This window comes from Ostrinia furnacalis, unplaced genomic scaffold (assembly GCF_004193835.3).
Source record: "Ostrinia furnacalis isolate ACB-3 unplaced genomic scaffold, ASM419383v2 OfSCF6054, whole genome shotgun sequence".
NCBI lineage: Eukaryota > Metazoa > Arthropoda > Insecta > Lepidoptera > Crambidae > Ostrinia > Ostrinia furnacalis.
The window spans coordinates 447,044-459,953 of NW_021136293.1; the positions used below are offsets into that span (position 1 = coordinate 447,044).

The following is a 12,910-nucleotide window of genomic DNA, read 5'->3' on the forward strand; positions in this document are numbered from 1 at the left end:
GCAAGTCTGCGAAGATTCGAACGATGTCCTTGGCCTGTGGATGTTCAATATCTAGGTAATTGACAGTACAAGGTTAAAAAGTTTAAATTTAGAAAAGGTTAATGCAAATATCTGATAAAATTATAGCAAGCAAATAAAAAAAGCAAACTAATTGATTTTGATGTTATTTTACTATACGCATTTTGTTAGTTCCCAAAGAAGACAATAATAAGACAATGGGCATGAACAGGTTAACTTAACTTGTAATAATATTTTAAAATTACATTTATTACAAATGTATTATTATACCTGATTATACAGATAATACTTATTCAGTACAAAATAATTAAGTTATTAAAAGCAATAAATTTTTTGAGGACTAATATCGTGTGGTGTGTGCATCAGAGATGTTTTTCACTAAAGATGCAGACAGTTTTTCAAAAGTGGCCTCGGAATACGAGTTTAGTCTCTAATTTGATGTGATATCTAGATTCTAGACATCTGGTTGGTCCAACTTTCACTTTACGCAATTGTTTTCGATGCGTTTAATTGCTTATTTTTTTAAGTAGGTACCTACCTAGGTACTTACTGCACATTATTTACGTCTATCAATGATATAAGATTACTCAATCCTATTTTTTTATTATATCTACATTATTAGGTAAACATTCATGTAACAATTTCAACCTGTATAATTATTACTAGTAGGTATGAAGAAATAATATTTACAGGATTTATTATTATGAAAATTTATTGAGTGAAGTGCTCGGCTACGTATAATAATTTAGATTTTGTTGCTAAATATGGTTTGTGAATTGTGAATCTGTAATTTTGCGAATGTCATTTTACGCCACCTGACGACATTCAGACGTATGCGAATTTGTCATTTTGCATTTTTGACATTTTAGCATAGCAGTGTTTATCTTTAAATATGTCAACCATTCAACTGAAATTTGTACATACTCGTACGAATAGTATTTCTAGGTCAGACTCTAAATTTAAAAAAATATTTTTCATAATAATTTAACGAATATTATTAACACATACACATTATGTATAATTTTTACGGCTCTCTGATTGCTAACAGAATGACAGTATTCAAGTTGACGGTAAAAGTGACAGTAAACTAACGTTTGCCTGACAAATTAACGCCTAACAAGTACCCTATTACATCTGAGAGTGAAATCTCTACTTCGGAAACAATTATCTTCCATAACTTCCCCGAGCCGCAATACTTTGTGGTTAACTTATCTTATGTTCAAAACTATGATGCCACAGAGAAAACTGTTGTACAGATTTCAATTAGGGTAAGTTTGTCAGTGAAAGTATATTCTCGACGCGCTAGAAATTTTATTGGCTGTTCAACCGCAATTGCCTCGCTAGCGGTACCCAGTTCAAAAACACGGGCGAATTTTAAAAGAAAACGCTGTAGGCTGTTTAGATCTCTAAAATTATTTGGCGAGACCATCCTACTATAATATTATAATGCGAAAGTTTGGATGTCTGGATGTCTGTTACTCTTTCACGCAAAAACTACTGAACGGATTTTGACAAAACTTTACAGTATTAATGTTTATAACCCAGAATAACATATTATATCCTATAAAATTTATGACGATCTGTGACAAACTAAATTTCACGCGGGTGAAGCCGCGTGCAAAAGCTAGTAGAGTAATAAAGCCTAAGATATTAAGCACACGAAAAGTGAGGCGACTTTTAGTATACCATTCTAGTGTACTTGAAACTTGAAACTTTTTTTAAAATTAAATGTCCTGTTAAATAATTTTAAAATAACAAATAATAACATTTTATTACGATAAATGTGGATAAAAATCTCTTACTTTCGAAAAAATCGCCTTATAGCCTGACCAGGAACATAAAAACCCTGGCATAGAGGCGCGTCAATTGCATTTGATAGTGCAACACTGAGTACAGTCGTACATGTGTTAAATTAATAGGCAAAATTTATGTATCAGGATTCAGGATTACGGGCTAATCTGATATTTTCATAAAGTAACGAAAAAATATTACTAAAGGTAACCTGGTTTAAATAAATTAAATGAAACCATCAATCTAGCTATTAGGATTTATTATTCATCAATAATCAAATTCAGAACTTGAATATTCAACTGCAATGTCTGCTCATGAACGCTTCAAACTCGGTACTTCTTTCCCAATTCCATAAAATTCAAAACTTAGAAAGTGACAAAAAACTTTAAAATAGGTAGTTGAAACAGACTACAGCTAATTTTCATAGTGGACTGTACTATACGATAAACATGTCAGTCAATTTGACAACCTTTGTCGGAAACATTATTCAATGAAAATATTGTCCGAACCCTTAGTATTTCTCTTCGACAAATACATTAACACATTATGAACCACTTTTCTTTCACGACTATAAAAATATTTTAGCAATTTAATTCACAAAATCAATTGCACACATTTAAAATAAAGTTGGTTTACACTTTGACAACAATAGACTGACATGCAAGGTGACATGTCAATGAAGTTTTCAGTTACTGTTGCCATTAAAAGAAATTAGTACCATTAGTTTTCCGCAACATGGCGAGGGTTTTTATGTTCCTGGTCAGGCTATAATTTAAACATTTTATAACAACGTTTTGACAGTATTGACATAAGATTTGACAGAAATGACATAACATTTTGCCTCACTTTTGACCAAGCGTTTGTAGAAGAATATCCATCGAGACTGATTGTAAAATTTGTAAATGTTAGTCAAAGCAATTTGTAATAATTTGTATATTTTTCCCCCTTTCGGGTTCGGTGCCCGCTCTACTGACACCATCAGCGATTATAAAGCGGTTTAGTGTAATTTCACACACTTATCATTATCGCTTGTACGCTCAGCTTGTATCGTAACGGTATCAAGGACAAGGTCATTGCCCAGTGTGCCCACAGCAACGGTGATTGTGTTTCCGCGCCGCATCAACAGATGGCGCGGTGTGTACTTTACATCGCGATATCATTTGATTTTTTCCTGACTTTATAGTCTCCGGCAAAATTTCGACTCGATGCCATCAGAAGGGTCTTAACTGACTCGACTGAACAGCGGATGATGAATTCGGATATGAATTTCATGATTCCACTCCGCTCGCTTTCGGGTCAACTATCGCAGACCCGTTAGTCGAAGAACTGACGCTGTTTTTGGCCACTTTTTAATTCTTATTTAATTAAATGTTAATGATGATATATGAGTCATATTATCATCATGATCCATGACTCAATTAATTAAACCATTCTAGGTATAATAGATAGGCCTTGTTTGTTCCATGTAGTTTTGTAACTGGTCTTTAGATTTCGAGACGAAAATCTGTTAAAATGTGACGATATATTTTTAGCATATCCAACATGTTAGCGCGCATTTGCAATACCTACTAGCAATACCGCAGAATAACAGCGTCATGTTCTGGGTTTTATTTACTACTCCAGAGCATGACACATGCTGAGCGGTGGCCAATTTTGGTTCTAACTTGTACCTACTTGCTTGTTATCTGTGTGTTATATTTTTAGTTGGAACCAAATAAATGTTTTTCTTTCTTTCTTTCTTTCAATACTTACGTCCGTATTGCAGCAAATCGAACGTACAGCGTTAAATAGAGCCCTGACATATTACTTATTCTGTGCCTGTGATTGGTTCGTGTATCACCCTGTGCGTCCACGCGCACTGTGAGACCTCATTAGTAATGTTTGTGAATACGGGCGTTAATCATCACGTTGTGTCTTGATACGGCAAACCGTACTTACGTTAATATTGTTATTATCACACTTCACTGCTGATTACCTGTAAGCAAAGAAAAAATAAATTAAATGGTTAATTTATGAGTTGCTAGATTTTTGATCAACCAAAGGCGCAATAGATTCATTAATGAAAAAAAAATTAACAGGCTTAGGTAATTAATTTTAAGCAAAATTAGGTTTAGTGTGCTTAATGTAATGTATATGTACATATGTAACCCTCATAATTGTAATTTATATCGTGTTTTGTGCGAGTAGATCTACACTAATTATGATAAAGAGGAAATATTTTATTGTTTGTTTGTATTTAGTAGGCTCTGAAACTACAGGTCGATTTTAAAAATTCTTTCACCATTAATTTAAATCCTACATTATTCCTGATGAACATAGACTATGGACAAATTTAAGACACCTTTTTAATAGTGAATAGGCACTTACAGGGCAGATACCATTCTAGACTGCATCTCACTCAACATCAGAGGGCTTAGTGTGAGTTTACATCAAACGTCGTAACAGTCAGCACGTAAAAAATGACACTTAATGTATGACGGATTGTGCAGCGCCCCTAGTGCAAACTTTAAAGAACTAAAATTTTCATATATTTTTTTAACGCGCTCCCTAGTGAGGATGTTTGATGTAAACTCACACTCAGCCCTCAGGTACGATTGCGGTTAAACATCTGCCTTGATATGCATAAAAATACTTTTTATATCTCGGCTAACATATTTTTTTCTGTCATTCCAGAAAACTGTCAAGACTGCGCGCCCGCGCCCCCCACCATGGGCCAAGAGCAGTCGTACGCCGGCGCCGCTAGCGCAAGCTACCGCGAACGCTACCCCGACTACCGGCCGCCTACAGACCTCGCCTACGACGACTACAAGCGACACAAGGCCCGCCGCAGCGCTGAAAGCTTCAAGAGCGACATCTCATCCGCAGAGAGCAGCGGCTACAGAAGCAGTTCCAGCGCCTATGAGTGCCAATCCAACAGATCCTCCAAGAGCGACTACTATTGCACCTCGCTCTACAAAAACGACCACTACAAAGACATCAACAAAGAACTATACAAACCCGTCAAGATCAAAGACAAAAGATACAAGCTGCAGCTCCTAGACATAGAAAAGGATGAGCTAAAAAGCGCTCGACTCAAAAGTTACTTAAGTGATACAGAAAAGACGCAACTGAAAGCCCCAGCCCCCAAAAAGGCGGGCATCAGAAATTACACGCCTAAAATCCTGACGGAGGAGGATCAAAGAAAAAAAGATTGGATATAACGAACATAAGACTAGTAGGATAGGTTGTAAATATTAGTTTAGCAGTAGATGAGTGTAAAGGGCGAAAATGGAGGCGGCTGGCGCGCTGGCGAGCTTGGCTCCGTCGCCCATCACCGTGCTGGGTCTGATACCACTCCTGGCACTAGGAATTACGTATTTCAGATACCAGCAATACGATCCGGAGTCTTACATATCGGATGTCAATGCTGTAAGTATCGTTAATGTTTCATCCTTACGTAAAAATAATAAAGTAACAGTTATTATGACTGCAGTGCCCATTATAAAACTGATAAATGTTTCATAGTGGATGCCGACAATAAAGACTTTCATATATCCATATTAATGAAACTATTATGGTCAAAGTTTTCACTCGTCACATATGCTTTTAATCAATTTCCTGATTTAATTACAATACCGCTTTGGCAATATGTATAGGTACTTTAACTGATACAAACTTATCCTCTTTTCAGATAATGCCGATCTACGATTTTGTTGTCGTCGGCGGCGGCTCGGCCGGCGCGGTGGTCGCGTCGCGGCTCTCGGAGATCGGTAACTGGACGGTGCTGCTGCTGGAGGCCGGCCAGGACGAGAACGAGATCTCCGACATCCCCGCGCTGGCCGGCTACACACAGCTCTCAGAGATGGACTGGCAGTACCAGACCACGCCGTCCAACAACCGCTCCTACTGCCTCGCCATGAACGGAGACCGCTGCAACTGGCCCAGAGGCAAAGTCCTCGGCGGATGCAGCGTCCTCAACGCCATGGTCTACGTTAGAGGCAACCGGAACGACTACGATCTATGGGAGGCACTAGGAAACCCCGGCTGGGCGTACGACCAAGTACTACCCTACTTCCTCAAGTCTGAAGACAACCGAAACCCGTATCTGGTCAACACCCCGTACCACAGCGCTGGAGGATATCTAACCGTCCAAGAAGCTCCCTGGCGGACGCCGCTGTCGGTCGCCTTCATTAAAGCCGGCATGGAACTCGGCTACGAGAACCGCGACATAAATGGAGCGAAACAGACCGGTTTCATGCTGACGCAGGCGACGATGCGACGCGGCAGCCGGTGCAGCACTGCCAAGGCCTTCCTCAGACCTGTCCGTCAGAGGGAAAACCTTCACATCGCGCTCGGAGCTCAAGTAACCAGGATATTAATTAACCCGGTAAAGAAACAAGCTTACGGCGTTGAATTTGTGCGAAACGGACAAAAACAAAAGGTCCGGATTAAAAGGGAGGTGATCATGTCAGCCGGGGCTTTGGCTAGTCCGAAGATTATGATGCTGAGTGGAATAGGCCCGGCGGACCATTTGAGGGAACACGGAATTCCTGTAGTCGCGAATTTAAAAGTAGGCCACAACTTGCAGGACCACGTCGGGCTGGGCGGTCTCACTTTCGTCGTAAACAAACCGGTCACGTTTAAAAAAGACCGCTTTCAAACGTTCGCTGTTGCGATGAACTACATTTTATACGAAAAGGGGCCTATGACTACTCAAGGCGTAGAGGGTTTAGCTTTCGTCAACACAAAATACGCTCCACCGTCCGGCAACTGGCCCGACATCCAGTTTCATTTCGCGCCCAGTTCGGTCAACTCGGACGGCGGTGAGCAGATCAGGAAGATTTTGAACCTCCGGGACCGCGTTTACAACTCCGTGTATCAGCCGATAGAAAACGCCGAAACATGGACTATCCTGCCCTTGCTATTACGGCCTAAGAGTTCTGGTTGGGTGAAGCTGCGAAGCCGGAATCCGTTCCACGCGCCATCGATAGAGCCGAATTACTTCGCGTATAAAGAGGACTTGAAAGTTCTGACCGAGGGCATAAAAATAGCGATGGCGATATCGAACACGACTGCTTTTCAAAGGTACGGGTCCAGGCCTCACAACCTTCCGATGCCGGGTTGCCAACACCTGCCACTGTTCAGCGATGAGTACTGGGAGTGCAGTTTGAAGCACTTCACTTTTACCATTTACCACCCGACGGGAACTTGCAAGATGGGCCCCAAGCATGATCAGGATGCAGTAGTAGACCCAAGACTGCGGGTGCATGGTGTGGCAAACCTCAGGGTTGTGGACGCAAGCATCATGCCCACCATCATCAGTGGGAATCCCAACGCTCCGGTCATCATGATCGCGGAAAAGGCTTCGGACATGATCAAAGAGGATTGGCTTGTGTTATGACAGTGTTTCATATTTATAGCATTAACGAATGAGAATAATAAATTTGGAAATTAACTAATACCTACACTTTGGGAAATTTTACAAAATAATAACTAGATGCGGTGATATTAGACTGTGTAAGTGCGTCTGTGTTCCTTTTTGTACTCGCAAGGAATACTATTTTGAACAGACAGTATATTACATAATAAGAACTGAAAAGTGAATTCATAAATTTGGTGTTGTTTTATTTAATGTAAAAGACTTGAACAAATATAATATTAAGAATATTTATTAGTGTTACTTCTTATAGGTTTGTGAGCTGCAGAGAAAGCTACTTTGGAGAACTTACTTTAGTTGATGTTATATTTTTTGTAAATAAAGTGTATAACAATAAAACTTAATAGCATTGTTCATAAACATAAGTTTCGAGTCTTAGCTAGCATTCTAATTGTATGTAATATTATTATTAGTGCTTTAATAAAATGCAGCGTTACATTGAAAATGATGTTTTATTTTATTATTAGTTTTAATTTAATACTTGACTTATTCACAAAGGAAATAAATCTAATGTATATGACTTTATTTACAATAAACAGAATTTTTTTTAAAACTAAGGCAAACTTAACTCTAAACAAAATCTAATTGAAAATATACTTACTATGATCATAAAATCAGTGAAGTGCCTATGTAGGTACCTACCTACTGAATCGTTAGTTATTGCGTTCGATTGCCTAAATAAGAAAGAACTTCCTTGTCTAATTAATTTATTTTAACGATGGGAAAGTGCAATAACCAATTTTGACACAATCCCATTCAGTCAGAAGAAGATCCAGGAGTTAAAATTACATACATTATTTTGGGTCTACTTCTTGAGCAAAGCTTAATAATATTTATTAGCCTACAGTACAAATTAAGTCGGGCAGCGCCATCTAGTGTGGAGTAGCAGTCCAAATTTTGTAACGCCATCTATTGACGAGTAGCCACTCTGTTAAAATTTGATGCTTGCTTAATATAGCACGCTAAAATAAGCAAGCTTAGTCTTGGTAAATAGTACAACATATCCTGTGTAGATGTCGCTTTATTGAAATTCAGATGACTTCAAGTTTTATAGTTTAAAAATAAATAAAAAATTAACAATCAAATACAATAAATCAATAAACTACTTGCTGTAACATTTAGAACTTCAATAATTATAAACAAAAATGTTCTAAAAAAAATACAAATAACCTAGTAACAATTGTTTGACAATTATTTGCATTTATTATAGGTACAGTATCAATCTTTTTTTATTATAAACACGAATGCAGCAATTTATTATCATTAGACGTATATTTATTTATTTATCAGAAACATGCAATATACTGGTTTTATTTTATAATATTAAATACCGAAGTAATACAATATAACCTACATAGTTATCAGGCCGAATCTCGTGAAAAATATTCAGACAATAATCTAATTTAGTACCTACTTATATTTAACTAGCGGCCGCCCGCGACTTCGTACGCGTGGATCCCGTTTTACCCCCTTAGGGGTAGAGTTTTGTAAAATCCTTTCTTAGCCGATGCCTACGTCATAACATCTACCTGCATGCCAAATTTCAGCCCGATCCGTCCAGTGGTTTGGGCTGTGCGTTGATAGATCACTATGCCAGTCAGTCACCTTTGAGATAATTATATTTAGAAGATTTCTACAGCACTTTATCTCCACTATTCGTACAAATCGGTTATGGCTGTGTATAGCGCCCTGGAAAGGCCCTAAGTACTGAATAGAGAGTTTTAACTAACAATAAAACTTACCTATTATTTTTCCAACAATATCCGGAATCCATCTTGTTGAGTAAAGCCCCTGTCTTTTTTCATGGTTTTTTCGTCTTAGCAACTTCCTCCCTCCGACTTCCGGCGCCACCATCGCTCGTTTTGGTGGGGGCAATGGCGGCGACCGGAATATGGCCCGGCTTTTTGATCATTATACTTACTCACGATGTACCAGGTAGGCATTACCTGGATTCCGGATATTGTTGGAAAAATAATAGGTAAGTTTTATTGTTAGTTAAAACTCTCTATTATTTGTTCCGTGCCAATATCCGGAATCCATCTTGTTGAGTGATGTGTTTGTTATCTCCTGGTAGTCAAATGATGATGCTATGTCTTATGAAAAATAAATATAGGTTAGGTATAGGTATATTAAATTTCTATATTCATGATAATAAATGTATACTACAAATCATAAGGCAAAATGTAGTGTACTTTGAATAATCTATTAATTTGTAACATAAATTACTGGACCGGTTCAAAGAAATTAGGTAGAGATACCGAGTGCGATAAATCAGGATCATGCTTGATTAATTATTTCTTTTTGTTAATAGGTCCTAAATATACACTCTTGCCTCCAGTTACCGGTTGCAAGAATTTGGTCTACTGGAAAATGTTCTAGCCAATTTAGCGACTACTAGACTTAGGCTACGGCGGATCGCACAGAGCCCGGCGCCTGCGTCTCGCAGCACAGATTTGATCCAGCCGCCGAGAACTGTTCTGGATGTCGGTTTTGGGTCTCCCCTCGCAGTAATAAAAAGCACCCAGTAAAAGTAATATCAAAATATTACCTTGTCGCCGATGATCTTCTGATATTGCAATCAATTGTCGAATCCAATGCACGCAGTCGAGGTTTTGGTTTGAGTGCTTCTTAAGTTTCCAACCTGGGCCCCGATTACGCTAAAAATGTTCATCTTCAACGTGCCCGGACGTCAGCTGTTTTGACAAATCCGTATCGCAGAATCGAAGAAGCGCGTCTGTATTGGAGACGTTAAAAATTAGCGTAATCGGGGCACTGATTGCCTGTAACTAAAGCTGTCGTTTTAGATCCTTTAGGCCACAGAAATTCAATCGCCCTCGTCCACNGTTGAGCTGCCCAGCCGAAGTCAGACGGACCGTGGTCAGCAGGTGTGATATCTGGGCTGTATGTATCGCTGACGAGTCCCGTACGGCTTCCATCCACCAGCTCATCTCGGTAAAACAGGTGCTGGTATACTAACTCGCCTGTAGAGGTGCGCTTTGGGAAGCTGTCGGCTGTAGTACTGCATAGTCCGACAGTGCAGTCGCCCTCTGCGTACGACGAATGAGGCAAGTTGAGTCTCCCCAGAAGTGACTGGGCTTGTCGGAGAGACCAGCTGCCCCTGGACATCTGACTTTGAAGGGCCATTGCGTAGCGTTAGGCGCTTCGGTTTCGACAGGGACTTCGTGTTGAGTTTGGTGTCCCATGTAACTCCCAGAAACTCCAGGCGTTGAGTCGGAACCAGTACAGATTTGTCCAAGTTGATCGTTCATCAGATTCGTCGCATCAGGCTCACCATAAAAACGACGTGGTCGTGTAAAATATGGCGAGACTGATTGACCGGCATGAAAACGTCCAAATAAACCACACACCTGATGTTGTGACGTTCTCGGTGCCGATGACAGGCCAAACGGAAGGCAGGTCATCTGGTCAGGAACCTTTAATGCTGCTCGGCTATAGGTAGATGAAAGTACGCTTGGCTGAGATCCACCTTCACCATCCAGTCTTCGCTCTGTAAGAAACTCGGCACGCGAAAATGACTGAACAGATAAAACTTTTTCAATTTGACTTTGTTTAACTGTTTCAAATTGAATATAGGACGGAATGAACCGTCCGTAATTGATTGATTAGGTGATACAAGTGGTGGCTTCATCAGTTAGGCAGGGGAGTGAGATATTGGTTTCTTACCCTTATAGACTCGCTCGATCTTGTTGGTAGATGTCCTGTTGTCAGAAGACTTGCCATGACCTTTATTTTTGTCCTTCGAGCCTGAAGACTCACCTTGAAAATTGTTGCCGCCAGATTGTTTGCTCGTCGACGGCTACGGCGTATTATCGCTGGAACGATTTCGTTTGTAGTAGTAATGAAGGTGTTAGTTTTTCGGCCCCCCAATTTTTTGAAGGTATTTGCCAATAAATCGCCATCAAACAAATTCTCTGCACTTGGAGGAATTCTTTGCAAGGCTCCGCAATGATATTCCTCTGAAATTTGCTATAATATACACTCCCTACCTACCTACGCATGCGAATACAGTCAGCCCTCCTGACGAAACATATTTTTAAGATGTCATCAGTTACTTTTGTATAATTACTTTCTTTACCAAATGATTGCTCAATTTTACCAAATAAAGATTTGGGCGTGAGCGTGGTGTTTTTATCGTTCGACCAATCTACTAAGTTTTGTAAGCAATTCGTCTTTCTGAGACAGAATAGCGTTCGATAATGCAGCGCAAGTTCTCTCTAATAGGTACAAACGATCTTCATTGGCACTAGGCTCTTTGAAACGTCTCAATTCATCGTTGATGTTGAGTTCTATAAAACCCGGGGTAGCTAGGTATTTTTTCTGTGTTTCAGAAAAACGAATTGCATACCAATCGTTGCATTTGAATCTTTGTAACAGATAATTTAGCTAAATGAGTCTCGTTGGCATTAGGAAATGGCGGATCCTTCAGTGAAGTCGAAAATTCCGATAATTTTAATTGCTGACTATCGGTTACAACCGTGTCAGGCGGTGGGCGGAGGCCCAGCTCGCCAATCGGACAACGGACGGGTTCACTGACCTCTTGGATCGCCGGCACCACGCATGCTTGTGGCTCTAATTGCTTTTGAGTAATTGAATTAGTCAAAAAAGCTACCTGTTGCGACAGAAATTCAAATCTCATGTCACTCACGATTTCCTTTCTCGATCGTTTCAGTCTCCTTTCCGGACTCGAATCCTCCGACGACGACGCACTGCTCGTACTTTGAGAACGACTTCTTCTTCGCGACTGACTTTCACCAAAATCATCACTTCGTTGCACACTTACTATTTTCGTTCTCCATAATGAAGGGAGGATCCACTTTTATTATTAAAATATTATATACTTGGGTAGATTTTTACAAGAAAAAACAATAATTATTGCTAAGACGTGTTACCACTACGAAAGACGACGCTATAATGATCAAAAAGCCGGGCCATATTCCGGTCGCCGCCATTGCCCCCACCAAAACGAGCGATGGTGGCGCCGGAAGTCGGAGGGAGGAAGTTGCTAAGACGAAAAAACCATGAAAAAAGACAGGGGCTTTACTCAACAAGATGGATTCCGGATATTGGCACGGAACAAATAATATAAAACTTTATAACTTAGTTGAATATTATTGTTATGGATGATCCATAGCCAAGCTAAATAATTAAAGTGTTTAAAAGATACTTATGGTATTTTACGCCCGTATTCACAAACATTACTATTAGATCTCACAGCGCGCTTGGACGCATAGGGTGACAGGAACCAATCACAGAGGTCTATTCAACGCTGTGCGTTCGATTTGCTGCTTCATCAGCAGCAAGTATCGTTAGTGAATACGGGTGTTAGCGTACGATACCTACCATAGCAGTATAATTAACTATAAAGTCTTATTTCGAACGGATGATTAACAACACACTTACCTATCGATCTTCATTTCCTACCATTACGAGCATTAATAACTCTGTTTGTATGCACGCAAACATTTGATTTTAATTGATATTTAATTACATGTAAACATGACATATTATGAATAATACGAAATAATTTTAACTTCGATTGTTACTAATAAGAAACAATGATATAGTAAAGGTATTTTTACATTGCTGAATGCGATAGGTATTTTCGTTCAGTTAGAGTAGGCGCACACTGTTGATTTTTAGTTGGCCGACAGTTGTGCCCGATTT

At 39.5% G+C, this 12,910-nt stretch overlaps 2 protein-coding genes across 5 annotated transcripts in view; one reads left to right on the forward strand and one right to left on the reverse strand.

Moving 5' to 3' along the window:
• Flo2 (flotillin-2) overlaps window positions 1-12,910 on the reverse strand; it is a 267,627-nt gene that overhangs the window by 146,502 nt on the left and 108,215 nt on the right. The gene's annotated exons all lie outside the window — the stretch shown is intronic.
• LOC114361912 (glucose dehydrogenase [FAD, quinone]) lies at window positions 4,988-7,548 on the forward strand. Its single transcript, XM_028317126.1, has 2 exons — window positions 4,988-5,217; window positions 5,480-7,548. Exons 1-2 carry the CDS (start codon window positions 5,077-5,079, stop codon window positions 7,187-7,189), a joined length of 1,851 nt encoding a protein of 616 aa, XP_028172927.1. The 5' UTR covers window positions 4,988-5,076; the 3' UTR covers window positions 7,190-7,548.